Consider the following 17,545-nt stretch of genomic DNA (forward strand, 5'->3'; position numbering starts at 1 on the left):
TTTTGGGGACTTAGGTCTTTTATGAGAGGCATGACTCTTCTTGGGCTCTTTGGTTAGATGACACTTAGGTGAGTCATGCTCTCTAGATGATGTTTCCCAGTCTCTCCTTTTAGACCTGCACATAGAGTTTGAATTGGTCCAAAGTGTTTGCTTATCCACAAGCCCTGCAAGAGCCTCGGCGCTGTTATTTTATCAGTTTTAAGGGGATAGGGACGTTGTCGATGTTGTTCAACCTGATGGTAGCTTGCTATCTTTTCCTTCTGCAGTCAGAAAATATAGCTGCATTATTGATCTTTATGGTAGTACCGTACACAGATGCTTCAATCTTTCATGCCAATTCCAAGACTTGAACTTCAATATCGTCTTGAAGATTGGGTTTTGCAATGTTAGGGCTCACTCACTTGTCCTTTAAAGCTAGCTCACATCATAGTTGCTAAGCTTTATGAGGTTTTGATGCCTTCACCTTGGATTCCGGATAGAGCAAATCAGATTTGGTGTATGCATCGTGATGCCGGATGGTGGTAGAAGAGATTGAGGTGACTTGGGACTTCCAAAGTTCCTCTTCGTCAACAAGTTTTCTTGTGGTGGGTGATGCTTGGGATTATTCCATTTGGTCAATTACTGGCTTGCATATATATTCCTCCTCCTATACGTCACATATGTCAGGCTCCCCGGGAATCTCTGGCTCATATTTTTTGGCAATGCCCTGACACTCGTGACTTTCTTTATTTCTTGCAGCAACACCTAAGGGCTCACTTTCCTACAGCTTCTTTTGCAAAGTTTTTCTGGCTGTTTGGAATCCACCCAAACTGGCACAGCTTATATCTCTTTTTCATGTGTGTTCATTGTTGGGGACTCTGGAGTCTGTGGAAAGATCATTATCATAGAGTCTTTTGAGATCCCACTTTCTCCAAGTCTTCCTTGTTCCGGGTGTCATTGAGGCAATCTTTCTTTGATTGCCTGCATGCTCCTCAGATAGATCATACTCTTTGCTTATCTTATAATGAGATTTTCTGATCTTGTAATTATCAGCCCCTGGTTTGGGGACTGTTCAATGTAATATAAAGTCTGATGGATTTCACCCAAAGAAAAAAAAAATTTGTGTGTGTGTGTGTGTGTGTGATTTGCCAATGACCACTTCCAAATGATGTGTAAGTGTGTGGCATTATCCCTGGCTGTCCTTATTCCTCTTCTCTATCACAGGATTGGAAGTGAGTGCTTTCTAAAGTTAAATGGTCTCCTGTCAATTCAGCTTAGGCCAAATCTCTTCACCATGAATGTATACACTGGAGCTCAGTTTTCGATCTTCCTCTTGCCTTATAGGAACCGGTTAAGGCATACAATTTCATGAAACTTGGGATTCATTACATTGATGATGTGGTGGATGTTCAGGGGAATATTTTATCATTTCCAGATGCTTGTCGTCGATTTTCCCTTGGTATGCATCATAGACCAACATGGAGGAAAATAAGCATTTTGTTGCAACACCTACTCCCAATTCCACCTTATGATGGCTCCCTCCGACTTCAGAATTGGCAGCTCATTCCGTGTAATCATGGATTACTCCCCATTTCTTTGCAAGCCATTTCTTCTATGCAAACTTATAGGCTGATTTTGCCTCCTCCGTCTAGAGGCTGCGAGCACCATGCTCAAAGATGAGTTTTTACACCTGGGACACGGGGATATTTTTTTTGACGTCTTCAATATTGGTTTCGACCCATTAGAGGCAGATAAGGAAAACTTTTTGCTCTTCATCAGATTTCTCGAGCTTCCCCAGGTTTACCATCGACTTCTTTCTATTATTAGGGAGCATTTTGTATGGTTGCCGAGATCCCACCCCTCCCTAGGTTGCCATTGACTATAGTAGAGGAAACCAAAGCTGATGGGGTACCTAGAGTTAGGGTCCTCCATAAGGATCCTAACCTCATGATGGACCATGTTATGCTTTAGCACCCGGATGGTTCCTTTCTTTTCCAGAGAGTACAGATTGCAATTGCAAGCAGGCAGGACCAATGCAGGATATGCAGGACCATTGGACACCTTGCCAGGGATTGCCCCAGGAAGAAGAAAAGGCCCAAGAAGCCCTTTGGTGTAATTACCATCCCATGGCCTCGATAGGGTGGTGGTACAGGTCTACCACCTACTCCTCGGCCTTAACAGGGTGGTCCCCCTCAGCTTGGTGGTACAACTACTCACCAGAGTGCTCCTCATCGATAGAGCGGTGCCTCACGACCTTCAAGGGCACTCATCGCATACCATTGGGTTCTGGTTCGTGTGCAAATTCCACTTTCAGTTCACGAGGATGCACTAGTGGACTCTACTTCAGCTTAGGTTGTCCCTCCAATCTCACCTCACACAGTCTGAGATGCTTCAACTTTGACCAATTGAGCTCAGAAGAAGGTGCTAAAGGAGAACGTGCACTTCTTCATGAATGTTGACCAAGACATCATTGAATTGCACAGCATTGGAATACCCTCCTCTGGCATCCGCACAAATCTCTTTCATGGTGGAAGTCAAATCTCAAAGTAGTATGGAGAAGTAAGCTACCTTTAAAGCAAAGATTGTTTCTTTGGAGATGTTTGGTGGGCGTTTTTTCAGTGGGAGTCACTTTGGGCAAACGTGGGATTATAGATCCTCGTTGTTTGAGGTGTTCTACTTCTGCAGAGACAGTTTTGCATCTTCTTTGGTTTTGTCCTCACTCTAAAGCACTCTTGGACAGCATTTATCACCATTGTCTTCGCTTGAGATTCCCAGGTCATCGATTAGGGAAGTTTTTCTGGTTATTTGGCAGATTGACTTTGGCACAGAACCAATATTCTCTCTTTTATCATTGGGTCAGATTTTGGGCGTTTTCGACTATTTGGAAGCAGAGGAATCGGGTCTTCTTAGACAATCCATTGCTTCAACCGTATGAGTTTTTTAGAGCATCATTACGGCAATCTCTGTATGATGCTTGTCATGAGAATGACTTAGATACATCTACTTTAGAGGTGTTTTCCAACTGTTTTTGATTTTTCAAAATAGTCTTTTTTCCAGGCTATTCTCATTGTAAAAAGTCTTTCTTATTATAAAGTGGTTTCACAAAAAAAAAAGTGTGTGTGTGATTTGTTTTTTGTATGGCTTCGGTATTGGGTACTATGGACTCTCTAGAACGATAGAAAGCATAGAGTCTTTGGTGATCCCATTTTCCCCCTATACTCTTTTTTCAGGCACTCTTTGCAGCAATCTTTTTTTGATTGCTTGCAAACAGGACTTTTGATCATGATGTATATTTGTCATATCTTGACATCTTCTCTTGATGTACTTGAGCACATCCTGCTTTGGGATTGTGACTAATATAAAAGATAAATCTTTACACCAAAAAATGTATGTGTGTGTGTTTCTCCGTGGATTGTGACTAATATAAAAGATACATCTTTTCACCAAAAAATGTGTGTGTGTGTGTGTGTGTGTGGAGGATGCTATGTTTGATCCTCCTCCAGCTTGATATGTAACTTTTTACTTGGCTGCCTCATGACTTTTGCTCTGAGGCTTTACTTGTAAATTTTTAACTTGTACTTATTGGTGGGTTTTTACCTCTTTTGAGGTTTCCCACACATAAATATAAGATTTCACTAAAAAAAAAGTGTGTTTCTCTGTGGTGTGTGTGTGTGTGCGCGCGCGCGCGTGTGTGTGTCTCTGTGTATTTTGGGAATCCGTTCTTGCAATCTTATGAATATTTCAGACTCTCCCTACGGCAATCTATCTATGATGCTTGCCATCAAGGAGATCTTCCTCAGTCATGCCTGGAAATAGTTTTTCTTTGCTTTTGATTTCCTGTTGAGGCTCTCTGCTTTTTTGAGACCCTCATGTAAATTTTGCTGATAATATAATCATGGATTTACCAAAAAAAAAAAGTGTGTGTGTGTCTCTGTGTATCCGTTACTGTTGCATATGGACTATCTTGCAGACACAGGACAGCTTCATGGCTTGCAAATCCCAGGGGCACAGTCATTTCTTGCACAGGCATATGCTGATGATTCATACTTTATGCCCAGGAATTCTCAACACACGCTGAACGACTTTGGCATAGCTGTTGGACTGCACATCAATTTCCAGAAATCAAAACTTCTAGCTTTGAAAGAAGCTGATTGGCATGCACTTCTCTGGCCAGGCCACATTATCTCTTCCCATACTATTGTCAGGCATCTAGGTTACCCCATTGGCTGGAATATTACCCCGCCTCAACAGCTCAAATGGGTGCTTCAAAAGATTAACAAGAAGCTGGAATACTGGCATTTGTCCACCTGGCCTCTACATGTTCGACTTCGGATAGTATAGTCCATCATTATGGCATATGTGCAATTTTATTTGCCTCTTCTTCCCTGGTCTTTCAAGCATTTGGCTTCCTATATGTCCCAGGCTATGGAGATATTTTGGAAAAGCAAATCTCATAAAAAGGCCTTGCGACTACTACCTATGCAGTCCATTTGTTCACCTAAGACTCATGGGGGGCTGAATATTCTCAATCTCCAGGTTCATATGTTGGCACGAAAGAGCACTATGATTGCTGATTTTCTTCAGCAAAAACAGCCATGGGCTATTATGTTAGCAGCTATGTGTGGAAACATGGCGACTCATGCATATGGGCATTGGATTACAGATCACTGGGAAGCAGTCATGTCCACATTTCAAGGGAAAATTCCTGGTTGCCCTGTTTCTTCTGCTTTTATTCATGATTGGAAGAGAATTCTCTCATATGCAAAATGGACAGGTGCTTCTTCTCATCATGGTAATTCTTTTCGATTGGAAAGCATCCATTGGAGTAAGGTGTTTGAATTGCCTCTCGCTCTACAGGCACCTATTAAAGCATACAATCTCATGAAATTGGGCGTCAGATTTGTTGGTGATGTTGTGGATCAACAAGGTTGTATGCTTTCATTTCCACAAGCTTGCAGGACATTCTCCTTGGGCCTGCATCATAGGTCCATTTGGAGAACACTTTCAGCTATGTTGCAGCCTTTTGTTCCAGTTCCTCCACTGTTTGCACAAGACAGATTAATTGACTGGAATTCGACTTCTTTACCTCCTTCTACCCATACGCTCTCAATGCACAATGTGACCTCTTCGAAGGTCTACAGATTTCTTCTTTCACCGCCATGGATTGACAAGCATGCCAACACTCTTTGGAATTTGGATAGGCCTTTATCTTGGTGGCAATCACGACTCATGAAAATCTGGAAAGCCAAATTGCCATTGAAACAGAGGCTTTTCTTTTGGAGATGTATTGTGGGAGCCTTTTCCATTGGGGTTAAATTGGCAGCACGCCGCATTGCTTCCCCTTCCTGTCCCCGTTGCTCTCAACAGTACAAGACAGTTCCTCACCTATTATGGTCTTGCCCACAATCCCGCATACTGATCACTCATGTTTCTCATTTGCTGCAGCTTCGGTTTCCCTCTATCAGATTTGGGAAACTCTTCTGGATGTTTGGATGCCTCTCATCTCAGATGTCTCCATTCTTCCTCTTCTTTTACTGGACTCGCTTTTGGGTACTATGGACCATTTGGACGCAGAGATCTGTGTGTAGGTTGTGTGTGAGTGTGTGATTTTTTTATTCTGCTTATGTTGTGGAGTTCTTAGGTGATTGTCATTTAGCCGTGTGTGTGTGTGTGAGAGTGAGATTTCGTGCTAGCCCTCGTGCTCCCACGCTACAGTTGCTTGTTTCTCCCTCAGTTTGACACCCTCGAGGTTCCTTTTGACGTCCGTTTTCTGTCCGTACGCTCTGTCAGAAAATCCGAAAAAAAAAAATTTCGTACTGTCAAAAATCTGTACGATTTTGTCCGTACAGTCAGAAAATTCCGTACAGTCCATATAGTTTTGTCCATACAGTCGGGGAAGTCCATACAGTTTGTTTGTCAGAAAATTTTTTTAACAGTCAAAAATCTGTACGATTTTGTCAGTACAGCCAGAAAATTCCGTACAGTTTTGTCCGTACAGTCGGGGAAGTCCGTACAGTTTGCCTGTCATAAAATTTTTTTTTCGTAGTGTCAAAAATCCGTACAATTTTGTTCGTACAGCCAGGGAAAAACCGTACAGTTTTGTACCTGCCGTGCTTTCCTCCTTGTAAAGCGTTGCTGCTTCCAAGTTTTTTCCTTAACTCGAATGGCGGATTATTCCTATGAGAAAACCTTTCACAAAGACAAGTCGGTTTCCAAGAAGAAACAAAAACAGATGATGGATTCAAATGATTCCCTTCATGACTGTGTTGAGGCTCAGCTTGTTTATGAGGTTATGCATGAAGGGTATGAAGACACCCGTAAAGGTTGGAAAGATCCACTTCCCACCACTGGCATTATGGTGGAAGTGGATGATATATTTGATCCAGTTAAGGAGTATGCAAAGCATGCCATTATAATTTTCTTCCCAGGACGGATGCCTGGTGCTGCAGATGTTGGGAATTGGTTGACTCGAACTCTGGGTGGTTCTTATGTAAAAAAAGTTCATTATGCAGCGAGGGGCTTTTTTGAGATCATCATGGCTGATGAGGAGCACCGTCAGGTTTTGTTGGAGCACTCTCCTCTTTTCTATGGCCAGCAGATGGTCCATGTTCTGCCCTGGTCTCCCACCCGGGATTATCATGCATTGATTCGGCATCGTTGCCCTGTTTGGGTAGAAGTTGTGGATTTTCCTCAATGCTTGTCTTCTCTTCTACCTAAAATTGCAGCTTCCCTCGGTAAGGTGGTATGTCCACTGCGACCTAATGGAAATTCGAATCGCTTTTGCATTTTGTGGGATATAGATCATCCCACTCCAGCTTCATATTCGGTTACTCTAAATAATGTTTCCATGGGGAGTGCCTTTTACAAGCTCAAGTGGGGGCTGTTTGCAGGTGCTTGCTTTGAATGCAAGCAATTTGGGCACATGGCTTCACAATGCCCTTCCCGAGGTCCACGGATGCCAGTGCAAGCTGAAATGGCTCAGGCTTTGAATAAGAATGCAAATGCCTCTTCTATGGTAAAAAACAAAGGGGTCAAACAGTTTTTCTCTGTTCAAGACAAAGGCAAAGCCCCGGCTGTCTCACATGGTAATGCTTCTTTTCCTGTGCCTTTGTCCTCTCCACCTCAGGGGAAGGGGGAAAAATTTTTGACTGATGGATGGCAAACTCCTCGCAAAGTGATCTCCCCTAGGTGACCTTTGCCTTCTCGGACTTGGAGTGGTGCATCCTCTCATGGGAAAACACTTGCTGAAAACTCTGGTGTTGGCTTGATCTGGGCTGCTGTGACTGCAAATCGGACCTTGTTTCCTGAAGAAGAAGTTACTGCACTTTTGTCCTCTCCTCAGGTTGATGCTTCATCCCAGGGCAGAGGCCCGGACATTGAGGTGGAAATGCAGACATAGACAGCCCATTAGTTGCTGTACATACCTGTCCCATAATTGTAAATATGCTTGATCATCTGAATTGTGTTACTCTCAATGTATAGGGAATGTGTGATGGTCGCAAATGGAAACTGGTCTGGATGTATATCAGGCAATTGCAGCCTGATATAATTGCTTTGCAAGAGCATAATCAGCATATGTATGCTGGTCAAATAGGCCATTTTGCTGGTTATGATATCTTCTATGCTGGAGAGCACTCCTTTTCTGGTGTGGCTTTTTTAGTAAAGCACGACCTTCAACCTGTTGTGGCTCTCAATGATCGCCATGGTAGATGGATTATTGTTCAATGCCTTGTTCAAGGGGAAATTTTTGAATTTGCATCGGTTTATGCCCCCTAGTCTTCTCGTGATAGAGCTTTGATTTGGGCTGCCATGCATACTTATCCATGGGGACAACATGCCTTCATTTGTGGTGACTTTAATAATGCCCCTCAATCGGGTGACAACACCTCAGGCCACACTCATATGTTGGCTTCTAAAACACAGGCATGGTCTGATTTTTTGCTTCAGTTGCGCCTGGTTGATCTCTGGAAGGAATTATAGCCCATGCTTCCGGGTTATACCTTTCAGCATAATGCTCAATCTTCTTATCGGGCACACTTGGACAGATGGTATTAGATTGATCCATAGCATTGTGATGCCTTTACTTGTCAAATTTGGGTTGATCATGCTTTCACATATTTGGATCATGCTCCTCTTTGGTTGAGGCTTTCCTTACATGAATTTCCCACTGACAGATTGCCTTGCCGAAGGCTTTTGCTGATTAATATCTGGAGCATGCTGACTTTAAAGCCTTGGTCTCTGATGCTATTCAGCCTCTCTCTCGTCAAATACACATTGGTTTCGATTATGCATGGCAGGCTTTTGTTGCTCGGATGCAAGCAGTTATTCGAGATTATGGCAAATCCTATATGCAAGCCACAAGGGAGACTGAGCACATGCCAAATTTACATGTCAGAGTTTGACTGAGCTTGCTCATCTTCGCCCTTTGTCTTCAGAGGAAAGCATGCTCTTATGTCAAGCTCAATTCTCTCTTCAAACAAATGATCGCAAAAAGCTTGCTAAATGGGAAACTCGATCGAGACAACGGGCATTTTTGGATAAAGGCTGCTCTTCCAAGCAATTTTTTAAGAGTTTACACTACAAAAGACAGGCTGCCAATATCTGTCGGATCCGGATGCCTGATGGTTCTTGGTCAACATCTCGTTCAAAGCTTGCTGATTTATGTGTGCAGCACTTCTCCACTCATTTTGGGCATCTGGATACTCTTTCTCCTCGGGTCGTGTTTGCACGTTAGCCTCTTTTGCAGCATATTCATCCAATTCTGTCTGATGCTCAGGCTTTGGAACTTGAACATCCCTTCACTGAAAGGGAATGGTCTGATGCAGTGAGATCCTGTGGCAGATGGAAATCTCCAGGATGGGATGGTCTCACTGTTGAATTTTTTCTTGCATTCTGGTCTCATAGATGTGGGATTCATCTATGAGATTGAGCATACAGAGACTGGGTATCACTGATCGTGATAGTCCTAAAGAAAAATGGAAAAATTAGAATATGTGTGGATTTGAAAAAAGTTAACGCTACCACTAGACGTGACCACTACCCCTTGCCATTCAGGAAACATGTTCTAGAAAGGATAGCCGCAAAAGAAGCCTATAGCTTCCTAGATGGATTTTCGGGTTACAACCGAGTGTCTATTGCCGAGCAAGACCAACATAAAATGGCCTTTGCAAAAGTGAGTGGGGTGTGTATGTGGCTAGGGTGATGATATTCGGATTAACCAATGCCCCTGCCACCTTCCAACGGATGATGATCACGATATTCAAAGGATATCTGAGAGACTTTGTGGAAGTCTTCTTGGATGACATCTATGTGAACTCGACGTGGGATGACCACCTAAAGTACCTCAAGCTCGTCCTCCACAAGTGCCACTTATACCGCATATCCCTGAATCCTCTTAAGTGCCAGTTCTGGGTCAAACATGGTGTCATTCTTGGCCACATAGTGCCCTGGAATGGAATCTCTACAAACCACAACAAAATCAAACTCATCTTGGAGTTACCACCCCCCACCAACGCCAAGGGAGTCCAATGATTTACTGGCCACATGGGCTATTACAGGAGGTTCATCTTGTTCTACGCGAACATAGCCCGCCCATTATACAAACTGCTAGTATCCTTTGAGTGGATCGAGGGATGCCAAAAGTCCTTTGAAACCCTCAAACTAGCTCTAGCCACCACACCGGTGTTGAGATCACCCGACTAGAATCTAATATTCCACGTCCATATTGAACCTCCAACTTTGCAATCGGGTGTGTGTTAGCTCAACCAGGGAAGCATAACCTGGACTACCCGATATACTTTGCAGGCCGCCAACTAAACGAGGCCGAGGTTAACTACACCACAACTGAGAGGGAAGTTCTAGCCATGGTCTATGCAGTCAAGAAGTTCAGGCACTACTTGTTGGCTAACAAGTTTGTCTTCTTCGTGGACCACCAAGCATTGTTGTACTTGGTCAACAAGCCCTGCATGATGGGACGCATCACTAGGTGGATGCTAATCCTTTTGGAGTTCGACTTCATAGTTGTTGTACGTAAAGGGAAAACGCATGTCTTGGCCGACCACTTATCGAGAACCCCAAACGGTGAAGCCCCAATGGGAGTCGAAGATGACCTCCCTGATGCCTCTCTCTTCTTCCTCGACATCATCCTTGAATGGGCCAACGAGATCGATCACTACCTGGCCAACGGCCTACCCCTTGGCTAGGCCTTAAGAAGAATAGAGACCACAAACTCATTAAGGACGCAGCACTATATCAATTGATAGCAAGCCAAATATACCACAAAGGCAAGGATGGCATCCTGTGACGATGTGCGTGCGAGCACGAATACATTGATGTGTTTGAGGAAGCCCACTCGGGAATTGCAGGAGGTCATTTTGCTGCTGATGTTACAGCACGCAAGGTGTTGCAAGCTGGCCTTTGGTGGTTGAATCTCTTTGGAGATGTGGCCAAATTCAAATAGAGGTGCGACCCCTGCCAGCGTATCCAAATCCCACACAAGATGGACATGATGCCCTTGATTGTAATCTTGACCGATCAACCCTTCGAGAAAGTGCCCTTGATTGTAATCTTGACCGATCAACCTTTTGAGGTCAACTACCCGTTCGGCTACACTGTGAATTGTTGAATTAACTAGTGTGCCCAAACTACTTCGCTCACAAATGGTGGTAGAACGGCAGTATTCCCGCTGTGTGGACCAAGTCCTGCTCCTTCAGGTCCACCCTTGCCGCCCCACGATAATGAAGTTACACAAGAGGGCGGATGGGAAGCCCCATCCAACTCCAATCCCCTGACAAGAGTCCAATCCCAAAGGGAGAAGAAGGCCAGCCGCACTGGCAACCCCGTGCCATTGCCCATTTCACCGCCATTATAGTCCTCCACTCAGGAGAGTCATGAACAACAAGTACAAGTGACTATCCTCTGTGCTCAACGCTACTTCAACCAGAGCCAATGACCAGAGGGGGTCAAAGCAACACACAAGTCCCTAATCACTCCAGAGATGTTTGTCTCGAAAGCAACCATGCCTAAAAGAAGAACACGCCACCATCCTACGCTTCGAACTCCAAGCTCCGATCCACCTCCTCCACTGCAACATCCCCCCAACCGCTATGTCCCCACCAAGCACTTGGGAGACCGAGGCAAGAAGGTCGCTTGGGTGCCAAAGATGATTGTTCAAACAGCGAAGGTTTCGAAGGTAGCAACACAAGAACCTGTGTCAACTCGAGATGCAGAACCACAAGAACCTACTGACGAACCAAGCGCAGCACACCAGCCCCAGAGTCCTAGACATGCTCTATTACCACGAATAGTCCAACTCAACACGAATATCACCAAAGGCAACCAGGGAGCAACACCGACCCCTCCATTGTGGGGTGTTACACAAGAACCTCCCTCCAAGTCATTGCCTACGCCACATGTCACTCACCCATCTATGTGAATGGGTCAAAAGATAAGGCTTATGCCTACAAAAGCATTGTCTTGATCACTCTAACTCTTTCTCTCCATATCTGATTCTTGCATTTTCTCTCCATGTAAAGTTTACAGACTTCGGGGGCCAGAACAAATCAGTTAGTTCCCTTACAACTGTTGAGGAGGCGCTCACATGAAGGGAGGATCTTCGCTTTAGATGTATATTGATTAATTCATGTTAAAAATGTAGCATGACCTTGGATAAATCGGTGGACATCAGTCTTTAGAGAGATCACAAAATGTTAATGTACATAAAAGTATGTAGTATGTGAACTAAGGTTTGGTTTGATATTGTGTAATTGTGGCTGAGTGAAATAGTCAAAGACTACGCGTTGGGGTTCTTGGAGTGGGATACAAGAAGACTACATATTCCTAAAGCATACCTACATGCGTGCTAGTGCTTATATTGTTTATGGTGGTGACATGCCTAGGGACAAGCTATGGCGGTCACATGCCTAGTGTGGGATACAAGAAGTCAAAGACTACGTGTTGAGGTTCTTCGTGTGGGATACAAGAAGACTACATATTCCTGAAGCATACCTATATCCATGCTAGTGCTCATATTGTTTATGGTGGTCACATGCCTAGGGGCAAATGGGGCATGTGCATGAGTGGATGACACTTGTCAAGTTGCCAAGTATGAGGATGTCTAGGATCAAGGAGACAATTCTAAAACCTATGTGTGATATTGTGGACACGAGGGTTTTTGGTTTAAGTGTGGTTGGTAGGATGGAGGTTGTTCTTTGTATATTTGCCATCCAAAGACTCTTTGCATCTAGACCTCCAAAAATTGAAATGCTTGCCAGCATCTCCCTAAAAGTACCTTGCCATTTAAGGTGAGATAATTTCCCTCCAATCCAAAAACATGCGGAAACAAAGGGACAGCCCTTAACTTTGCCATCAGTGTATCCAAACAGAAAATCCCTCTGAGAATTTTGCCAGTGACCGAATGCATGAGTGGATAAAATATGAGAGCAAGTGATGCATCATATCAGCCTAAGGCTGATTTCCCTGCATAAATTCCAGCGTCATCTTGCCTTTATGTGCTAAAATGTGTATATGAATATTGAGAATATTCAGACCACCATGAATTTTGGTGAACAAGGCACTGCATAGAGAGAAATCTGATGCTCTTACGAGCATGTTTTCACTGCCAAAAGGTCTCCATAAGAGTAGACAAAAAACATGCAATATCCTTCTTGGCAAACATCATCAATGGAAAAAAAACTGTATGTAGGTAACCAAAATGGATTGAGTAATACGAAGTCGAACATAGATAATTTCCAATATTCTAATTTCTTTTTAAGCTTTTCTAGTACTCAATCCATTTGCTGGCGGCAAGTGACCATCCATCCCAAGGGATATCTCACACGCGCACACACACACACACACACACACACACACACACACACACAGGAAATGTAAGACCATACGTCTTCCTTGGCTACCCTTGCTTGAGGAGTGTCCTCCTCTGCTTGGAAGGTCTATGGATAGAAGTAGGTGGTCATCTCCAAAATCTCATGTGGGTTAGAATGGAGCTATCTTGCCTTGTCTCTCAAGCCCACCTCATCTCTTAATCTTGTGGTAGGCAGTTTAGATAGAGAGTGATTCTAATCCATCTATTACCTTGATTGAGGCATGGCTATACAAAAGGAAGTACTCATAGAGCATTGCAGTTTTCACATTACATGAGATGCTTACCTTTGAAGGAAACTCTATAGGTTGATTACGTGACCCAATTTGGGTTTGTCAATTGAAAGATATAGGTTTTCAAAGTTTGGCAATTTTGGGCAATCAAGACAGGTTTTTCAAAAGAAATTGAATGCCATGATCGCCCAGCTTTTTGTCCGAAACCAAACAAGATTCTTTTCTGTTCTCCCCTTTGCAGTGCTGCCAATTGGTAGTGGATGGCAACCTCATGTGTAAGAATATCCTGTCTACTGGTCCTAGAAATGGAGTAATAAAAGCCACTAACATGCGAGAGAGTTGTTGCCATAGCAGCACGGGAACACCAAATATTCTACTAGTAAGAGTTCCAAATTTGCATAACTTTCATCGATAACTCCTTTGCATTGAAAGCGTATGGAATCCTCAAATTGACAGATTGAGCATGATTGTGAGGCTTTAAAACAGAAATAATAACCAGATAGTGGTTATAAGTAGATACCCAAGGATAATAGTCCCACCTCTATCCAAACTACGATCATCCACATAAAATGTTCCAATCAAACATGGATGCGCCTCAAATGTCTCCTGTTTGACAAAGAAAATAAGAGCGACTATGGCAAGGCATCATCAATCTCAAGTCACAATTGATCAAGGCAGGGGGCAACAAGCTATAGATAAAGCGTGGGTTCAATCATTCTAGATGTGCTAAACAGCACTTGGACCAAGTCGTAGGTAAGGAAGAGAAGAGTTGCAAGATAGAACAAGTGCCGAGAGGTGTAGATGAGCTCAAGAGAGCAAGTGTGGACACTCAAAAGTGTAAGCAAGAAGTGAGAATTTAAATTGCGATTTGGAAAGAAGAATTGCAGCTATCTAATTTAAGCTAGTCGAATGTGGTAAAGGCTGAAAGAACCAAACAGATAAATTGAAAAGCTAAATCATTAAATGAAGGTTGGGGAGCTACCAGAGTACCTCATTGGGACAATTTTCACATATTTGCTGGCTTGGCAGAAATACTTTTGGAAGCGACTCTGGAAATCTTTTAGGAATAGAAAGATCACTCTTTTCTTTGGCTTTTTATACATGAGAGGTTGTAGTGAACCAGTGGAGGTCAAGCTTAGGTGTAAATCCTACTTGTACTCGCTGCCTTTCTATTGAGTTCATCAGCATTGCCTTTGGGACTGCAGACAGGTGCATATTCTTTGGAAAGGGATTGCTGAGAAACTGAAAGGGCTATCTATGGATAATGGTCCCATCCATATCTCATAGATCCAAACTGGGCTTGCCATGTTGCTGCTGCTATCATCATTTTGACCTTGCCCCTAGAACCCAGTAATGGGTCCATGACAAATATAGCTCAAAGTGCTACTTGTTGCAATATTTGTCTAGAAGTACCCTTGTACCACTGTGGTATGGTGAGCATGAGCCGCCTAACTTGCTCCTTCATCTGAGTTACACTTGTTTAAAGAGATCATTGAGCTAGGCCACTCTCATTTTGGACTTCTGCTCCCTTTGAGACTTTCTTCCTTCTTTCATTTCTCTGCTTGTAATCCTTGGCATACTGCCCGATATGGTTGTAGTAAACACGCAAGTCTCTCTCTTTCTTTTCCTTGGCATTCGTATTGCCAGGATCTTGCTCTTTATTGTACGTTTTACTGTTGGTTTCACTTTTGTGTACTCTTCTTTTGATTGAACGTTGAAGGCTCCTCCCTGTTGTCTATCTTCATGCCTAGCTCCTGGTGCAGCAACATTCTCACTCGCTCCTCTACGTGTCTAGTGAGATCAGCTGATTCAGAAGATTTAGAATCTTTGTCAGAGTGATAGTCTAATATTACTTCTTTGAAATCATTCAGGCTATTAGACTTCTTTGAAATCATTCAGGCTTGAAGCTAAATAGATCGATGAGATGGGTCCTTGTATTGCTTCTTTGAAATCATCCAGGTCTATTACTCCCAAACAGACTGTCCATCCAAAAAAAACAGCACCTAGTATACACCAGAACCGATGATCACATTATGACCAATGCTACTCAGAAGTGGAGCAATTAATTAGTCTTCAATTTCCTTCCCAATATTTGCCCATATCATAAGATGAATTGTCAGGAAACACTGTCCAAAAAACAGCTGGAAAGTAGGGCTATGAACTGCTCAGACCTTCCTCCACGCATGCTGAAAGTTGAAAGATAACTAGTGCCAAATGTGATCACCATGACCATGAATAGTACCCAATGAGGCTCTTATCTTCAGCATGTTGGAAATGCTGAAGTGGACAGGTGAGCAAAGGTTGCAAAGAGCTGCTCTTAGCTATCTCCTCCAAGTGTCCACTTTCACAGCAGACACGTCCTCTTTCGATGCAGAGGCTGGATGCCTCAGCCAACGAGGAACTAACATTTCCACTCAGTTCATATCTTTAAGTCAATAAACATAGATCTCATATCATGTCAAAGATGACCATCAGCCGTAGGAGGGTGTGAAAGCTTGCAAAAATAGATCAACAAGAATCGACCCCACGCACAAGAGGCTCATATATTATTTATGTATTTAGCACATGCACATGCACGTTGGATAGTTATATCAATATAGTCAAGATGCTATAGGTCTACAAAACAGCCGTGTGTCTTTAACCGAACTTTAGTAGATTATGTCATATGATCTCTTATTCTGAAGAGGATTTATCCAAACCTAGATATTTACACAGGAGTTTAGTATTTGAAACTTAAAAATATATCTAACAGACTTGTTGGTAGATGTGTTATGCTGTGAATGAAGCAAAAATCTGAGAGACTTGTTGAACTCGAAAAATAACTGAGTTTGGATTTGTGTATCCTCAATTGGTTTCCTACAGTCGAAATGTGTGTACTCCTTTTGTGAACAGGGCCGAGTGATGAGATTTCTTTCAACTACATCCACAAGAAAAGGTATGGGAGAGGGGAATTCATTTGCATATATAAACTCCTCATGCCACTCAAGAAAACCTTATACATCTGTTGGATTGATTGTTTTTACCAAAAGCAGACACAAAGCATGATGTGAAAACATCTGTGGAGAGAACATATGGATCTCTGGTAATCGAAAGGCTAACTGGAGACCCAGATGGACGAATTGACTACGCACTACAGGTGAGGGGCTTGAGACATTTGCTTGGATGACCATGCTTCAATTTTCAAGGGTGTTAAAATATCCTGTTGTTTCCGCTTGGACTCCAGGATGCAACATTTGAACATCAGTACCTGCAAGCCATAAGTTCCCATACGTAAGCTGCAACTTAGCTCGTTATGACCTGAGTCTATGAAATCAAATAAGCTATAATACGTATGCTTCATGTTTTTCAAGTGCAAAATCTGCGTATTGAAATCATTAATGCTTTGGATGACATGCATGCAGAGCCTATTGGCGGGATTATGACACAGCGCTTTTCATTGTAAAGCATCTTTACCGTAATATCCCAGAGGAAACTTCCAAATCAAAGATTAATTTGACTGCAGAAACTTCAGAAGAGTCTATTTCATATGGGCCAAGTCCATTGCAAAGACAAATTGATTTAGCTGATGAAGAGCTAGCCTTAACATTTTGCAGTAAGGAAAAGGTCATTGCTGTAATGTCAGATGTGGATACTGCAAGTGGAATATCAGGAAACAAAGTGGGAGTTTTGTGAGCCCATTTTTCGGGCTTTTCCTAATGTAACATAATTGCCCGTTTGTAGATTAATAATAATGAGTCTCCTCTTTGTGAACATCATATTTGAGTTTGAGGGAACTCTTAGCATCCAAATTTTGCATCGGCGCTTATCTCATGCTTTTTTTATGTGAGTACCATAAAATATTTGGCCCATGCGAGTACCCTAAGGAATGTAGAAGCCCAACTGCTTGCTGATCTGGAATTCCCATTACTAGCTCGAATGCAATCTGTGATGTACCGCCAAATCTGTCATGTAATATTGGCAATGACTCATTAAGGTTGAAGCTATCTTATCCTTTATCCTGATTATGAAGTACCAAAAGTCCTGACGAAGATGGTGAGAGGAGATGCACATCATTCACTGCTAAAATTGTTTCTAGAATGTACAGGAAGGAGAAGGCTATATGATTGGCAGGAAAGATATCAGACGCAAGAGTATTTTAGATTTTTACAAATCTTTAGGTGTGATTTGAAAGAATCTTATTGAAAAAATTTAAGGTGCACGTTCGATGCATGCCGGCCCCTTTGAAAAAAGGGGAAGGAGAGGGAAAATTTTAACATGACATTTAATGAATCATAGGAAATGCTGAAAAAACCTTTAACATCCAAATTCGACATTAAACAGTCATCAAGGAACCTTGAGATGACGGACCCACATGCTATATACATAAATGAGGAAACTTCCCATGAAGTGGGAAGATTGAAGCCCTAATGTTAAGAAAAAAACTAAATGCATGCATATGATGTGGTATCATACA

At 42.8% G+C, this 17,545-nt stretch overlaps 1 protein-coding gene across 1 annotated transcript in view; it reads left to right on the forward strand.

Annotated features, from left to right (window-relative positions):
• Positions 1-16,764, forward strand: part of LOC147900830 (phospholipase SGR2-like) — a 210,065-nt gene extending 193,301 nt beyond the window's left edge. Inside the window, exons 16-19 of the mRNA XM_087375771.1 lie at positions 15,985-16,027; positions 16,125-16,228; positions 16,316-16,362; positions 16,494-16,764. Coding sequence (XP_087231897.1) covers positions 15,985-16,027; positions 16,125-16,228; positions 16,316-16,362; positions 16,494-16,764 — 465 coding nt within the window. The remainder of the gene's footprint in view (positions 1-15,984; positions 16,028-16,124; positions 16,229-16,315; positions 16,363-16,493) is intronic.
• Positions 16,765-17,545: the final 781 nt, after the last annotated feature.

Source organism: Dipteris shenzhenensis, chromosome 6 (genome assembly GCF_047967505.1).
Source record: "Dipteris shenzhenensis isolate YYH24624 ecotype China chromosome 6, Dip_SZ_1.0, whole genome shotgun sequence".
In the NCBI taxonomy this organism is placed as follows: domain Eukaryota; kingdom Viridiplantae; phylum Streptophyta; class Polypodiopsida; order Gleicheniales; family Dipteridaceae; genus Dipteris; species Dipteris shenzhenensis.